We start from the raw sequence: 17,642 nt of genomic DNA, 5'->3' as shown, positions 1-17,642 counted from the left end.
AAGTGCCCCTTATACACTTTTGAGTAGATGTACGTTTCACAATTAAAATGTGCTGTATGGGCAGACACTCGGCTGGGGTTATTTTCCCCAGAGGATAAGACAAAGGAAACAACCCCTGGGGGAACAAATGTGCCCCACTCAAACCCAGTAAATCATTGCATTCCCATATGGTCCTCACATATCTGCAGAAGTTCACCCCACCCCCGTGACCTTCTTTCACCTGGCATATTACGAGCCATAAATAAAAACACACGAACAAACATCAACAACTTCGACTTTTAATAATGGAAACAATTTGCCATTCCAGAAACAACTGTAGGGAAGAAAAATCTTCCCTATAAAAATAAACTCATCAAAATTATAAATATTATAACTTTTTATTTCTGCGATTTAAAATGCTCCCCTGCAATACTACGCCCTTCATTTAACAACATTCCTGTACCATCACATACTGAAGAGAAAACAGTATTACAGCAAAGCTTAGTTTAATTTAACGTAAGAATTTGTACAATGATTTTTTAAAATCTTTGGCCTTAGTGGCCTTTCTTCTTTCACCCATGAAAAACGCTGCTGCGGTAACCAGTGTTTGGGAGAGAACATCAGTATTCAAAGAACTGTGTACTGACAGAATTTCAATACAGCAACTTTTCCAAATTGCAAATTGTAGTGCACACGACAATGAGCGAGGTTCCGGGTACTACGGAGGAGGATGCCTATTTTAGACAATCTAGTTCAAGTAAAAAAAAAAAAAAAAAAAAAAAAAAAAAGTTGGTTTTTTTTTTTTTTTTTCCTTCACAGATAGCCATCAGCTACTACTTTAGGTTCTAACAGTGTCTTCATCAGAGAAACAAAAGCTTCACAAAATATAAGCTTACTGGATGGGCGAATAGAAGACCAGGTGGTTGATAACAGTACGCTCAAACCCAAGCCACAGTCTTGAATAGTAAAACCAGTATAAAAATCACGAAGGCATTCCCTGAACAAAAAAGGTAAAGTATTAGATGACAATGTCACTAAAACCTCATCGAGGCACTAAAAAGAAGTTACATGCAAAATTAAACAAGTTGTGCCATACATATTTTATAGCTAGTTCTACTTCCCCACCCCACCCCCCAACTCTCCTTAAAAAGCTTAGGAAGATACGATTGTCGCAGTAACGTGTGTGGCACGGCATGACCGCCATTTACACCTGCCTCCAACAAGATGGGTGTGCTCTGAAAAGTCAGAAGTGCCACACCAAGAGGGGAACAGAAATGCTGCGATAAAAGGCACAGTTCACGTAAGAGGCAAAGAAATGAAGCACCTTGGAATTTCAAAAAGAATCCATTAGGTGTCACCAAAGTGTGGACAATTCCTTGGGAATTTATAAACAAAACACATCTAGACTAAAATAGACCACAAGGCCCCTCTAGAACCAAAGCACACCTTTCCCATTGTTTTCAGATTGCTGAAAAAAGAATGGGGTTATTTTACCTGCTTTCAGGAAGGCTCCTATTGCACATGCCTTTCTTTGGTTGGGAGGAACATGCACGTTTGTGAAAGCATTTCCAGAAAGAACCCCTCTTGTGTGATCAGCTGCGAGGCGGGGGGGGGGGGGGGGGTCCCCTCCCTTTCTCGCCACCCTCCTTCCTACAGCCTACAGCCAAGTAGTCCTAGGGTCTATACAATCCATATCCCGATTCTACCTTATGTCAGAACAGACTGTAAGAGGAAGGGGGAAGGAAAAGAGGGGAGACGGAGAAGGAGGAAGGAAGGGAGGGGAAGGGGAGGAAAAGGGGAAAACTGGGGAAAAGAGGGGAGTGATTGTCACAAAAGTATGCTTCTGCGAGCTCTCTACCTGACAAGCCGCTCCCTACCCAGACTCCTTTTCAATCCAGAAAACAGCTGGGGGGCGGGGGGGTGGGGGTGGGGGGAGGACCACAACATAACAGAGTTAGCAAACGGTCATTGTCCCACCACCCTGAGAAGAGAGCATTGGGACCGTCCACAGGGAGGGCAGCCCCAGTGGCATGACTCCTGTATGTATGGGTCTGCGAGGTCCACCTGCCGGAATGTTCTGCTCAGCTGCAGACTTCCCAGGTCCCTCCTTTTGGTCTAGCTGCTACTTTCTTTGGCTCTGTTCCCATATTTTACTCACCAGGTAATCAAGCAATACTACAATGGGTTTAACATCTCAAAACCGAATGCGTCCACCTCATCAGCAAATACACCTTTCTCCCCTACCATCAACGCCTCACCCAAACCACATTCCTGCAGAGCTCCCCAACTTCCACTGTCGCCTTCTTGCAAACTTGCTCTTCACTTCCTTTGTCAAACTCCTACGAAACCCTTCACAAAGTCCTCAGAGTTCCTAGCTTCCTGTGCCTTACAGTTCACATGGATTGCTTCCTCTGACATTTAAAAACAAAACACAAACAAAAAACAAACAAAAAACAAAAAAAACAGGTAGTTTCAACACAGGACAAGTGTTCAGATAGATTCCTTGTTAAGCCTTTAAAAAATCATTTGCACATCCTTCAGCTTAACAGCATCATCACATAATTAAACTAAAGGAAAGTAAGGACTTAAAAACAAAAACAAAAACCCGAGTCCATGCTTCAAAGCAGTCTGGATGGCTCCAGATGAGACTACAGATTCACAGCTTGCCGAGAGGTAACACCGCAGTGCCGTAACAGAACAAGCTTGCAGAATCCCTTACAGAAGATGCCTAAGGTGCGGGACGCTGCGTGACCAGGTTTTGGGAACTAGATCTAGCGATCGAAGAGGGAAGACCCTAGCGTCACGGGGCAAGAAGACAGCCCTCCGACGAGAGAGACCCTTGCGCCGGTTTGTACACAGGTCCTGCGCCTTTCCTTCCCGAGCGGCAGGGAACCCGGTGCCTTAATCGGGTTTCCACACCTCACTGAGGGCTTCTTCCAGCTTGTGTCTGTAGGCTGCGTAGCGCCTCTTCAGGCTCTGCAGCTGCTCATCTTCCTCCTTGTCCAAGATCCGCAAGAAATTCTGTAGTTCTGGAAGGCTGAAGGCTTCCCACTGTGAAAGGACACAAAAGAAAAATGCCAGGTGTTGAAGTCAGAACTCGGGAATGCTGGCCCAGAGTAGGCGGGGGTGTGGCTGCCCCTCCTACTCCAGCCAGCGTTTCGAAAGGCCTGTTTTACAAGGTTACAAGGTTTTTAAGGCTGTCTTACGCAGCCCTCCCACGGAATGCGGCCCCTGCCCTCCAGATGGCAGCCAGGCCAACCCCCACACTCTCACCCCGAGTCCTTCCCTCTTCCCACTGGCCTCCACAAGGGCTCCCACAAGAGCCAAAGTGCTCTAGACACTTTCACTGCTGATTTGGCCCCTCTTCCTCTGACCCCAGAGGCTCCCCTACCCGCCCCCTCTCCCTGGAGTCACCACTGTCACTGCCTTCTTCCTCACCTCCCACAATCTTACCGGGGCCTAAAGCAGCTGTCCAATTGGCCTGCTTTTCTCTACCTTTACTGCCCCCGATTTATCCGCCATCCTTTTCTCCATTCCTGGGAGAGCCTCGCCCGTGTCCTTCTTACTCCGGTCTTAGGTTCTCCACTCTGTTCCCCCAACAGTGAGCCTCAATCCTCTGTAAGACGCAAATCTAGGCCTCACCCTGCCCTGCTAGAATCATTCGGTGGTTTCCCCTAGTTGCTCTTGCTAAGTCTGACAGACTCTAACCCCTCTAGCACCCTCCGCACCCCCTCCCCGCCATGCTGTGGCCCTCACCCATAACATTAGCCTCCGTGGCTGTGCACATGTTCTCCACTCTGCCTGGCGAACTCAACTCAACCTTCAAGCCTCAGCTTAAATGCCACTTCCTCTAAGAAGTCTTCCATAATTTCCTCCCTCCCTTCCCACCCAGAACTACATCCCTTAGAAGCTCTCACTGAGCAATGGCAGCCACGATCACAAAAGATTTAAAAGTTATGACCATTATTTGCTGAGTACCTCCCTCACCTACACTTTACCTACACTGCAGCTGCTGCACCTCTCACTATTTGAGGTTTGTCTCTTGCCCTCGAGTCTCTGAGTTGTTTCCCCAACAGCACCTGGTACCTAGCAGGCACAAAATAAACACCGGTGGGGTTTAAATTTTGTTTTAACTAAAGCAGTCAAGAAAGGTACTTGGCATCACGGGGGAGTTTTTGTTTGTTTGCTTTTCGACACATCCTCCCCTCCCAAAAGGGGACCCTGGGTCTTCTGCTGAGAGTCACTGCCTCCGTCAGGAACAATTTCCGATGGGGACCTCCCAGGAGTGAGGGGAGGAAAAAGACTGGAGATAACCTAATACAAGTGGAACAGATGGAACAGAAGGAATAAAACCGCCAAGTGGGCACCTGGTAGAAGGCTTTTTGGAGAGGAATTCTGACCTGGTTATTAACGAGAATAAGAAACATGGAGTAGGAGAACAAAACTTTCTACATTAGAATACGCCATTAATTAAAACAGCACTGTCAGGGAAAAGGGGGGGCGGGGAGGGCACCTGGGTGGCTCAGTGAGTTAAACGTCTGACTCTCGATTTCGGCTCAGGTCATGATCTCACCATTGGGAGATGAAGCCCAGCATCCGACTCGGTGCTGAGAGGTAGAGCCTGCTTTGGATTCTCTCTCTCCCTCTCTCTGACCCTCTCCCTCACTTGCACTTTCTCTCTCTAAAATAGATAAAATGGAAAAAAAAATTCCTTAATAAAATAAAACTGGGGCACCTGGGTGGCTCAGCTGGTTAAGCGTCCGACTTGAACTCACAAACTGTGAGATCGTGTCTGAGCTGAAGTCCTGCATCAGGCTCTCTGCTGACAGATCAGAGTCCACTTTGGATCCTCTGTCTCCCTCGATCTCTACCCCTCTCCCACTCGTGTGTACGCTCTCTCAGTCTCTCTCTCTCTCTCTCTCCCAAAAATAAATATTTTTTTACATTAATAAATAAAAATAAATAAAATAAAATCTTTCTCCCTGTCTCTCTGTTCCTCCCCCGCTCACACTTTCTCTCTCAAAATAAATTTAAACAGTAAAAAATAAATACATCTGGGCGCCTGGGTGGCTCAGTCGGTTAAGTGTCCGACTTCGGCTCAGGTCATGATCTCGCGGTGCGTGAGTTCGAGCCCCACATCAGGCTCTGTGCTGATGGCTCAGAGCCTGGAGCCTGTTTTGGATTCTGTGTCTCCCTCTCTCTCTGACCCTCCCCTGTTCATGCTCTGTCTCTCTCTGTCTCAAAAATAAACGTTAAAAAAAAATTTTTTTTAATAAATACATCTTTAAAAATAAAAAATTAAAATTAAAAAAAAAGCACTGTCTTCCTAAAACCCCCCAAATAAACTTCCAATTTAGACATATGAACATAATTTACAAAGCATGTTTACATACATTTTTAATTTGTGACTCAAAGCCACCTTTTAAAATCTTTAGTCCCACTCTACAGATTTTAAAACTGAGGACTGAAAAGACTGGAAGATTTACCCAAGGTCATGCTCCCAATCTAACAAGAGGAACAGTAGGAAGCTGAGACTTGGTTTCCTTTCCTTTTTTAAATTTTTTTTTAATGTTTATTTATTTTGGAGAGAGAGAGAGAGAGAGAGCGAGAGAGAGAGCAAGCTCACGAGCAGGGAAGGGCAGCAAATGAGGGAGACACAGAACCCAAAGCTCTGAGCAGTCAGCACAGAGCCTGATGTGGGACTTGAACTCAAGAACCGTGAGATCATGACCTGAGCTGAAGTCAGACACTTAACTGACTGAGCCACCCAGGCACCCCACTGGTTTCCTAACTTTTAACCTGGAAACTATTCTCATTGTATCACATGATGTTCTACATGGATAACATTTCCTGTTCTAGACAGAAGACGGAGACCCAGGCCTTGCAAGATTTACTCAAGCATCATTTTAAACCTGACATTTGATCTAGAAAAATGGTATAAAGTGCTTTTTCCTTCAACAGAACTGGCCTAAATTCAATCCTCCCTGGAGAGAAAATGGCAAATGATGCATATACCAACATAATTTCTAAATCATTCTGGCAAGAGGAAAAAAAGATTCTAGAAAGTTAAAGGTCTTTCATGGTAAAGAGATTCCATTTCCTTTTATTTCTCTTTAAATGAATAAGCCTGCAGATGTTTGTTAGTAGCAAACATATGGAGAGTGTCGACTTTCATAGTTTAACTGGATTGGGGCAATGTGGAGGTAGAAGGGGTGATAAGCGCTCTTTAGGTGGGAGGCAGCTTTCTTTCTTACTCTCCTCCCACCTCTGAAAACTACACACCAAGAGAATGGATGTTGTAAAAAAAAATTATATCGTACGCTAACTTCGGGTCTGCTTCTGAAAACTGAAAAACACAGGGACGCCTTGGTGGCTCAGTCGGTTAAGTGTCTGACTCTTGCTTTCAGCTCAGGTCATGCTCTCTCTCGGTTTGTGGGATCAAGACACACGTCAGGCTCCACAGTGATAGCGTGGAGCCTGCTTGGGATTCTCTCTCTCCCCATCCCCACCCTCTCTCATTCGGAGAGAGAGAGAGACAGAGAGAGAGAGAGAGACAGAGAGACAGAGAGAGAGAGAGAGAGACAGAGAGAGACAGAGAGAGAGAGAGAGAGAGAGAGAGAGAGAGAGAGAAAGAGAAAGAGAGAAAGAGAGAAAGAGAGAAAGAGAGAAAGAAAGAGAGAGAAAGAAAGAAAGGAAGGAAGACAAAGAAAGAAGGAAAGAAAGAAAGAAAGAGAAAGAAAGGAAGGAAGACAAAGAAAGAAGGAAAGAAAGAAAGAGAAAGAAGAAAAGAAAAAAAGGAAAGAACAAAAGAAAGACAAAGAAAGAAAGAAAGAAAGAAAGAAAGAAAGAAAGAAAGAAAGCAAGCACATTAAAACACACACACACACACACACACACACACACACACACACACACACACACACACCACACAGAAAGGTATCGTCCACAGACCAGCTCTCCCCCCTCCCAAGAGGTACAGCCAGACACTCACGCGAGAGCACACACATTCTCTCCCTTTGTCCCCCTCCCAAGTGGATAAAAAGTCACTCCACTACAGCAGTAAAACAGGATCGGCTGCTCCATACGGTTTAAAGCAAGAATGAACAACTACTCACCTCTCCGATTTCGTGCTCACGAAGAACAAAACTAAGGGTGTCTGTCCTGGGCCCAGCCACCAAACGCAGGTAGAGCGGATGTTCCCGGTCTGAGAGCTTACAGGCGTAGACTGGGTGAGGAGACAAGCGGCATGTGACAGAGTACTGAGCCGTCCCCCGGACCATACGCCCCGCTTACCAGCCCCTCCTCCAGATCAACACAACAGCCCATGTCACCCAGCCACCAAGTGACCGTCCTCCTCCTCTTGTGACCAGAAACAGCCAATAGTGGAATGAAATCTACACTATTTCCACCGTATGGACAGCTGCACAATATACGCTGTGCCTTGATCAAAAAGGAAATAACTCTCGGGGCACCTGGGTGGCTCAGTCGGTTAAGCGTCCGACTTCAACGGTCCATGAGTTTGAGCCCCGCGTCAGGCTCTGGGCTGATGGCTCGGAGCCTGGAGCCTGCTTCGGATTCTGTGTCTCCCTCTCTCTCTGCCCCTCCCCCGTTCATGCTCTGTCCCTCTCTGTCTCAAAAATAAATAAACGTTGAAGGAAAAAAAAAAAAAAGAAAATAACTGTCCAGAATGAATTTAAATGGGTCTTAGTCCCCAAACGGGCTTACAATTCATTCTGCTCCTCCTTTCAAAAAGCATCTGCAACCCCTTTCAGAAACTGTAAAAATAATACACCATCCAAAGAACACAAAATTGGAGCACTAGGAGCAAATCTGTCTACAGATTTAGAATTTTAGCAGCTGCAAATAAACCGGGCGGTCAGGATGCAAGCTCTGGTGACTTCAAGAGCACAGCTGTATGTGTCTCCTCCCACACAGTCACCCCCCCCCCCCCCGAGGGTACCAGCACTGCCTGCAACGCTGGAAGATTTCGCCAGCCATCAGGGTACTATCTCAACAGGCCGCTATCACACTATTACTGTCCGTGTGTGCCACTCCAGTCCAGGTGGGCAGGCACAGCAGCTGGCAGGATAAAATGCCATCTGAGCTCTTTTACGTTATTTTGGCACTTCTGGAAAAAACTGCATCGCGGGTCCTGATTTCCCTGTGGACGGAAACCCCCACAACTCTGAGCCTGGGGCCTCTTGAGGGTAGGCAGGAATCTTGGCCTGCCCCTCTTCGTATTCTGCAGGTGGCCTGTGCTCAAAACAGAGCATGCACACCTAGCAACTAGCTGGGTTCCATCCCCATGCAACTGAAGGGCAGTTCTCTCGTGTCAGGTTAGTGTATTTTCCTCCATGGCTCTGCTGGAGGCTTTACCCCCCAAAAGCACAGTTTAAGTAGCTGATCGCCTACACATAGTTACCATTTGCAAACGAGCTCTTGGTGAATCACTGGATCACAGTGGTATCGATTTCTGCTCAAGTACCTGCCCTCGACTACTGTGTGTTCAGTTTCACGCAGTTCTTTAATATTCTCTTTCTATCCACCGAACGTGGGTATTAAGTTCAGACAGGCAGACCCCAGATCGGAATGTCATTCATCCAGCGGATTGGCCTCTGGAGAGCTACGTACCAAAATGCCCCAGCGTCAAGGCCAGTGTGGCAAGCTAAAGAAACTGAAGAACTCACGGCTGTGCCACTCCAGGCTGAGATGTTCAGGCACACGTGTGCCTCCCACCCTCAAAGTCTCTGAGGACGCAGGCCCCCCCCACACCACTCCATGTTCGGATGCACATCAAATGTGGGATGTGCTAATGAAGCCTTCAAGCACAGAGGCATTCCTTTTCGTCCTGAAGAGCATCAAAATCAAAGCGGGAAACAAAAAAAAAAAACAAAAAACCAAAAAAACCCTCAAAGCTACCCCCCCCCCCCATCCCGTGCACACATCACAAACTCCTCCACAAAGGCCCATCACATGTGGCTGCCTCGGGGCTCCTCAGACCCCCAACTAGCCAACTCAAAAATACGGAAAGCCAGCAAACATCAGGTGTGAGCCACGATCACCACAGCTTCCAGAACCCACCCCAGGGCTCTGACACCACCGAGGTACAGACACCCAGCAGTGTCCTTTCTGCGAATGAGGATAGAGACCTAAAAGCAGAGACCTTTTCATCTCACGCACGGCAGCATACCTTGGTCTTCCCTGTGACAACGCTTATAAAGTGCAAACTTGGCAGGGCTCTCGGTCACGAGAAACTTCTTGAGCAGGGCCTCGATCACTTCCCCCACGGTGTTCGTGCTGCTGATGTGAAGCGTGTTCGTACAGCCATTGCTACTGGGAGCAAGCTTTCCAAGGCTCGGAGAAGTCTGTGGGGGTCTGCAGAGTTCCATCTGGACTTTAATGAAGCCAGTGTAAATCCCATTTGAGTTCTGAAGCCAGAAGAGAAGCACACACTTAGTTGCGCTGACTGCGGCATTCGGCATGGCATTCGAGGGAAGCACCCCGGCAAAACAAGAGAAAGAATGTCTCGCCTTCCTTCTCTTGGTCTTTGTTTTTCCTGCTCTGTGGCAGAACTTCAGTAAAGATCACCCCTGAGGGAATGATCTCAGAGGGAGGGAACACCCCCAACAAAGTGCTTCCAGAGCAAGGTCTGTAGGGCAGATGTGGGACAGAAGCCTCCCCCTGCTTTGGGGACCCGAAGCGCCCGGAGCTACATGTGAAAGGTCAGGGCCCGTTGGAGAGGTTACAATCCCCTGGGGCAGCGGCCAGCCAAATCCCAAGACACCTTCACACATGGGGGCCTCCGTCCGTCCGCAGCTGATGGCCAGCTATTACACAGAAAAGGAAGGTCACTGGGGGGCTGGGAGACACCCAAGTAACCTGGAGTGGTCAATGAACAACCTATTTCATTCCCAGTGGCTTTATGGTATGTCCTCGATGACCGATCTCACTCAAAATTTGTACACAACACATATGCCATATACAGCGTGGGGTACACGATGATGTGATCCCGGCACCTCGAGCGGCAAGATGTGCAAAACAACCCGAAGATACGATGTGAACTACAGAGATTGTAAGGACTTGTCTTTCTGGTCTGACTTGTACCTCCGTCTACATACTATTTCCTAACAGTTTTACTGAGGTATAATTTTTATTACCCCCCCCCAAAAAAAAAAATCACACATATTTATACAGACAACTTGTTGAGTTTAGCGTTTAACCGAGAGCAGAATTACTATTTCTTAGTTGCCAAAAATAGTAATAACGGTCTGGTCTTCACTTTTTCTTTTTACAGCGGGTATATTTAGAAAAAGTTTATTCTAACGTTTTATTAAAACAAATCTTCAGGTGTTATATCGATAAATGAGACAGTTAAAGTCAAACATTAAAAATCTCCTTTTTGGTCCATATATTTCTTCCTTTCCACAAGGTCAACTTACAATGCCAATTCGTGTGTTCATTCCTTGGTAAGTATTATACGACACTTAAAATTTCTATCTATGAAACGAATGGAAACCTGCATGTTTTAATCTCCATGGTGGGAAGGGAAGAAGAAACCATGGCAAGTGGACTATTTCTCCTTTGATGAAAAATGCGTTTGAAAAAAGAAATGTGAGCATTGGAATGACGAAGCTGGGATCGTCTGTCCCACCCCCCCTTCTGGGGGAGTCCGCCGGGGAGGGGTTCTTTATCACAAAGGCTTGGATTTAAAGGCTCCTCCTCAAAGGTCAGAGAGCTCAGTAGGGCCTGTCCTAAACGGGTCAGCCTAGTCTTTGCTCAACTGTCAAGTTCACGGTCAACAGACTGACAGGCCGAAGTCCAAGGGCCCTGGAAACCGGCAAAGGGATGGCAGGTGCCTCAAGGAAAGTCACCAAATGCGAGGACGAGGCACAGATGCCAGTCCAGTCTGTAGGCACATGAATACTGTGGCTTTGTTGCTGGCTCTCCTTGTACTGTCACTAAGCCCTGGGCCTCCTTCCCCCTAAACCCTCACCCCCGCTGAGCATCAGCGTTCGGTACCACACTGTTGAAGCCCGAAACGGCAACGTGTAGGACGTGAGGACGACCTCCCTCATCTTCCACAACAACCAGCTGAGAGAAATCTTAGCTCAAGTATATTCTGAGCCACGGGCACGAAATCCTTTTGCTGACACTTCCAAACTTATCTGCACAAGATAAAACTTATCTAAAGCCTTATTAGAATCTGAGTCACCACCTGTATGTGAAACAGACAGTGGTTATACTCAACGCTAAACATCCTTTGGGGGGGGGGGGGTCACAAAAACGTTTACAATAAAACTGTAAAGTGTTCACGGATGTTCAGCTACTTCAACACAGAACTTTACTTGGAAAGCTGCGGAAACACTCCACCTTACCGTCCTGCACACCTTGGCCATTCAACCTCTGCAAACGCTACTCGGAGATTTTAAAACACATAGACTGTAGTCCCAACAATTTACATTTATTTGTCTTTCGACCTGTGCCAACGTAGACAGTACTGTGGGTGCTTACCAAGGTCATCTTCAACTTGTCGGTGACTGCTAAGTTGTATTTGTGAACTTTCTCTTTGATTTCCTCTTTGCTGAGGTAATTGTGGGTTTCCTTCTCTTTCTCCACATCCTGGAAGGAAAACAAGCCGTGCCACACATGAACAATCATAGAAAAAATGCAGGTAAGGCAGGATTCTTTATACAGTCCCCACAAGAACTCTGGGGCACTTCACCTCGAAACACACGCGCAGACACGAACACACACACACCCTCTCGCTGTCAAACTCTCAGGGTCATCCACCGAATATGGTTCTCCTTCCTTCAGACTACCACCTTCCTGAGGGCTACAACTAATTTGTCAGCAGCTAATGGCAACGCTTCATTAATTATTATTTTGTGAAACCGCCTTTGCTAAATTTCCCTTCTGCACAGACACCATTCTCTCAGAGTGCCTGTAGGATTGGCTATTTCCATTTATTGTATTTTTTTGAGAGAGAGACACAGAGAGAGAGCGCACACGCACAAGCAGGGGAACCGGGCAGCAGGATGGAGAGACTCTCAAGCAGGCTCCATGCTCAGCGTGGAGCCTGACATGGGCTCGAACCCACAACTCTGGGATCACCACCTGAAGCGAAATCAAGAGTCAGCCGGCTCAGCCTCAACCGAGACACCCAGGTGCCCCAAGCTATTTCCATTTTAAACAATATTTAAAGACACAAACCAAAAGCTCCTCATTAGCAAATTCTACGAACTTTATGGTCTTTACAGCTTTATGCCATATTTATAAGCAAAAAGTATGGTAATTAATCATGTTAACTGGCACTAATCAATGACCTAATTACACACAACTACCACAGGGTAATTGATCTTCCAAACACATCGTCATGTCAAGATACAAGTAGCCAGATTTCCCCCACTCACCCACTCGCAACCCATCCAGTCTCGACCCCGGCTTGGACTGTCCACACTGTGGACGGGATGATAGTAAACCCTCTTTCCACTGAAGAATTCAATAACGGTTTCTCGTCTAAAGAGCTCAAGCAGTGCGTGATATGATGTAATGGCTAGATGCAATCACAGACGGCCAGACTTCAGTGTGCTGTGACCCCCAAGAAGCCAAGCATACAAGTGTTGCATTTAATTCTCCCAACAACCTAACCGAGTAGACATTATTATTCCGGCTTCCAAAGGAAGTCAAGTTCTAAGTAAATTCACCTGCCAATAGAAACTTAGCAGTTCTGTGGCAGTGACAGAACTTCCCTGAAGCCTGGTTCCAAAGCCTACCAACCCTCAGTAACTCCAAATCCTGAGATCCCTCGGGAAGTGTGTGGTTTGTCCGGGGACACCTCAACTAGTTAAGAGATCAAATTTAATTTTAACCCGGGTCCTCTATGTTGCTTCCACTAACAAGAATAGGGGGGGCGCCTGGGTGGTTCAGTCCGTTAAGCGTCAGACTTCAGCTCAGGTCATGATCTCACGGTGCATGACTTTGAGCCCTGCATCAGGCTCTCTGCTGTCAGCACAGAACCCAGTTTGGATCCTCTGTCTCCCTCTGCACCCCCCCACCCCACCCCACCCCACCCCCCCCGCCATGCACTTGCCCATGCTCACTCTCTCTCAAAAAATAAGTAAACATTAAAAAAAAAAAAAAAGAGTAAAAAAATAAAAAAATAACTTTACAGAAGCTTCAATGACTATTTCTAAGGAAATTCAAAACATATATTGTAACTCTCGGCTTGGCCCTGCTCTTTCCAATCCACAATTAGCTGGCCATGGGCCATAGCTGAAAAAAGATCCTGAGTCTTTGTGTCGACTTTGATTTTTCAGTACAGACTGTCCAAAGACTCTTCAGAGCAAATACTAAACAGTGAACCTAAGGGATTTCCACTTCCTAACGGGTGAGATGTGGCACTGGCAGAGCTAGAGGGTGCTGTGAAAACCGTGCCCAATTCCAGCGAGACGGGGGCTCTGGTCCAGAGTCTCTCACCAACTAATCCCGTGCCCTCCGCTCATTGACCTGAGGCCACTGCCTCATTTCCTAGGAAATAAAGGGACCAGAGTGAATCATCTCAACCGTGCTTCTTGACCCTAACAGGACAACTTTGCAAAAATCCGACACTGCTCTCACTGGTGGGACATATGGGGCAAAGTGGTTCCATTTGAGGAATCAAGGCAACCAAAGACCCACCATTAAAAATGTACAAAGTAGCTAACTACACAAATATCGTAGCATACGTCCACCCTAGGGGCTTACCACCTAAATAAGAGAAGGGGGAAATGGAGTGATTAAGAGCAAAGAGCAAGGTCAAGTCCATTTAGAATTTAGTGAGGTGTTTTTTTTTTTTTTTTTTTTTTAAGAATCTGTGTGATTTTTTTAAGATTTTTTTTAAGTTTATTTATTTGGGGGGCGGGGAAGGGCTGCGAGAGAGAGAGAGAGAGAGAGAGAGAGAGAGAGAGAGAGAGAGAATATCCCAAGCAGGCTCCACGTTGTCAGCACAGAGCCCAACACAGGGATCAAACCCACTAAATGTGAGGTCATGACCTGAGCCAAAACCAAGAGTTGCTCAACTGACTGAGCCACCCAGGCTTTCCACACCCAACACGGGGCTCAAATTCACAACCCCAAGATCAAAAGTAGTATGCTCTACGGACTGAGCCAGCCAAGCGCCCCTAGTGAGTTCTTAACTGTCCCTAGGCCACCTCATGTCAGCATTCCCAGCAGCGTGAGGAAAACCGAAGGCGCTAGCTGGCCTGCAAACAGAAACTCACCCCGGCTTGCCCACAAAAGCATAGCTGAGACATACTTGTGCAACAGCTATCCTTCCTTCTCGGAGATTAAAAACCAAGGAAACTGTAAGGAACGATAACAGAAAAGAGTTGGGCCCAAGGACCTCCACGATCCTTTCAAGGCAAAACACCTTGTTATTAAAAGATTAACTGGAAAGTAAATCCCAGAGAAGCAGCTAAACCCTAGAAGGCTGGGACCCTGAGTTTTTTTACTGAGATATAATGGACATATAACACTATTTGTTTTAGGTGTACATCATAAGGATTTGACATACGTATATACTTCAAACCAATTAGCCCCAGTTTAGTTAACATGCACCATCACTTCACATCATTAGGATTTTTTGTTTCCTGTAAGAACGGTTAAGATCTACGCCATATTTTTAAGTCAACTGACATAGCAATTGCCCACAAAGGCCACAGACCAAGGCCTGCTCACTGAGCAAATATTTACTGAGCTCCTGCTGTGTGCCAAGCGCTCGCCTGGGCGTGGGGACGTCAGGCACCACACCTCCACCCTCATGGCACTTATTGTCCAGCGAAGCCCGAGTCTGAGTGAAGAATGTCAAGGAAAAAAAGCTTCTGAAATGATAAAAGCAACGCTCTGAGTGGAGTGTAGAAGCAGGGGGAAAGGCACAGAAGTCACGAGCTCAGGCTGTGGAGTGAAGGACACTGGTTCCTGTTAGTATCAGAATGGGAGGAAGTCTCTAGAGCTGGAAAACTTCCAAATTGTTATCCCTTTAAGACCCCCCCCCTTCCTCTCACACAGGGAAGGATCCCCCTGCCCTTCCTCCAAATACAATGCCTTTGGGAAGACGGCCTTAGGAGCAGAAAGAAGGAAAAAAACATGCAACACTGAAGGGACAAAGTAGGTACATGGGTGCAAAAGGTAAAAATAAGGAGGAGCTTTTAAAAACCTGTGTGGCAAGTGCAGAACAGATCAAATAGTATAGACGTTAACCTTGAACTGCGATGGCAAGGACAGGAAATGGCATGGGGCGCAGCAGTCTGAAGTATCCTTATTGTTCTTGGCGGCCGAGGTGGTGACGCCACACCCAAGTACGTCTGTCTGGGCAGTTACAGGTCCTCTTTTTTATAAGCCACCTTTCTTTTATAGTCTCCCAACCCTCCAGTTTCTCAGTTCTTCCATGAAAAATTATCAACCCTAGACTCTTCCCTAGTGTGTTCATCCTGCAAGCCCGAGGGCTGCTCTGGGGTTCGCTTCGGTTCCTGGGTGGGGTCACCGAGACGTTTCTCCACCGGTGAACTTTCTCACAGGGCCACACCCTGCCTCCCAGACGCGGCGTGGTCCTCGTGCGGCGTGGCCCCATCCCATTTTAAATCAAGACTGTCTGAGAATGAACGCACCGCTTTACAAACCTGTTTATACCCTTTCTTGCTAACTCTCCTGGAATTCGACATTTTATCTCACCTTAAAATTTTAAGTCCAAAATATAACAACAGCAAAACAGAAAGCATCCAGGAGGACTGTGACCGCGAGCGGGAACGAGGGCTGGACCCCTTGCGCTGGGGAAGGCGTGTGGCCTCCGGCGTGGGCATACACAGGTCTGATTCACAGCTTTGCCACGTCCTCGCTGTGTAACCCAAGGCAAGCTCTTTAACCTCTTGGAGACCATTTTCTCATCTCCGTAAAACGTGCAAGCCAATACATACTTGACAGAGCTGCGATGAAAATACGATACAACTCATTATCCAACAATTCTACTGAGTGCCTGCGGGCGCCCCGGTCAGGGCCACGCACTTACGGCCAGGACAGACGGCCGTGGCCGCTGCCTTTCTACCTTTCCACAGCTGACAGCCTAGTCAAGTTTGACCCACTCCCGCCCCACTCCCTCTCGTGTCTTCTTTAAAAAAAATAAAACTACTGACCCTTTAAAAAAGCAACTAGCACAGCTTCTCTGATTGGGTGGGGGACGCCCCGGTAGACGCACGGTGCCTGATGACAGACGCAGTGGATGGTGTCAACACCTCCCGGTCCCACGGGTCCCACGGCTCTCGTGTGGAGCTGCTCTGACTCCTGGCTGGGTTTGAGGGCTAGCGCGTGTCAGTGGGAAAGGGTGAACTTACCGGGCCAGCAGGCGCTTACTCTAAGTGATGCTAGATTCCAAACTTACGAATTCCTACTTTCAAGCTCACCTTCCGGTTGTGGCAACTGGCAGTCACCTAATGATGTCCCGAACAGACTGGGATACCCGGCGCACTACACACGGAACCAGTGCAGACCTGGGTACGGAACAAACCACAGGGACCCCGCAGGCTGTAACCGCACTGTCCGGGGGCAACGGGCCCCCGCTGCAAATGGAATGCAGGGACAGCTCGAGGGGAATGGAGTGTTGGTAGTGACTTCTTTAAATGTCCTCTTCCCAGGCTCCGTTCCCACAAAGACAGCAAATAAAGTGTTGTGGACCTAACCAAAACAGAAAAATCTTCTCTGGGAGAGATCTTTCCACTGCGGTCACCGACAGACCTAAAAGCAAACCAAAGCAGGCTCGCACTTAAGCACCAGTATCAAGCAAGTGATTTCCAGCAGCGGGTGAGCAAGCAGTTAGGGGACTCCAAGGCAACTTCCAGAAAGTCCAGTTAGATGCTCCTGAACTAGGTTTTAAAGTATAATTAGCAGGGGGCGCCTGAGTGGCTCAGTCGGTGAAGCGTCCAACTCTTGTTGTCAGCTGAGGTCTTGATCTCATCAAGGTCGTGAGTTCAGGCCTCAGGTTCGGCTCCACGCTGGGCACAGAGCCCACTCAAACATTTTAAAAAATTAAAAAATAAAGGGGCACCTGGGTGGCTCTGTCGGTTAAGGGTCCAACTCTTGATTTCAGCTCAGGTTACGATCCCACAGTTCTTGGGAGCGAGCCCCACATCGGACTCTGCACTGGCAGCGTGGAGCCTGCTTGGGATATTTTCTCTCTCTCTCTCTCTCTCTCTCTCTCTCTCTCTCTCTCTCTCTCTCTCTCTCTCTCCCCCTCCCACTCCTGCTGTCTCTCTCTTTGCCCCTCTTGCTCCTGCTGTCTCTCTCTACTCCTCTCACTCCTGCTCTCTCTCTCTGCCCCTCTCGCTCCTGCTCTCTCTCTCTCTCTCTCTGCCCCTCTCGCTCCTGCTCTCTCTCTGCCCCTCTTGCTCCTGCTGTCTCTCTCTACTCCTCTCGCTCCTGCTCTCTCTCTCTCTGCCCCTCTCTCACTCCTGCTGTCTCTCTCAACTCCTCTCACTCCTGCTCTCTCTCTCTCTGCCCCTCTCTCACTCCTGCTCTCTCTCTGCCCCTCTTGCTCCTGCTGTCTCTCTCTCTGCCCCTCTCGCTCCTGCTGTCTCTCTCTGCCCCTCTCGCTCCTGCTGTCTCTCTCTACTCCTCTCACTCCTGCTCTCTCTCTC

At 47.7% G+C, this 17,642-nt stretch overlaps 1 protein-coding gene across 1 annotated transcript in view; it reads right to left on the bottom strand.

The window, feature by feature from the left end:
* Positions 1-542: 542 nt before the first annotated feature.
* Positions 543-17,642, bottom strand: part of RASSF3 (Ras association domain family member 3) — a 74,842-nt gene continuing 57,742 nt past the window's right edge. The window contains exons 2-5 of the mRNA XM_042992680.1: positions 11,491-11,598; positions 9,170-9,407; positions 7,095-7,204; positions 543-3,030 (exon numbers count right to left, since the gene is read on the bottom strand). Of these exons, the coding sequence (XP_042848614.1) occupies positions 2,881-3,030; positions 7,095-7,204; positions 9,170-9,407; positions 11,491-11,598 (606 nt within the window). The 3' untranslated portion in view covers positions 543-2,880. The remainder of the gene's footprint in view (positions 3,031-7,094; positions 7,205-9,169; positions 9,408-11,490; positions 11,599-17,642) is intronic.

The sequence above is a fragment of the Panthera tigris genome, chromosome B4 (assembly GCF_018350195.1).
Source record: "Panthera tigris isolate Pti1 chromosome B4, P.tigris_Pti1_mat1.1, whole genome shotgun sequence".
In the NCBI taxonomy this organism is placed as follows: Eukaryota; Metazoa; Chordata; class Mammalia; order Carnivora; family Felidae; genus Panthera; species Panthera tigris.
The sequence above is the reverse complement of the archived record's forward strand: the minus strand, read 5'-3'. Positions and strand labels throughout refer to the sequence as shown.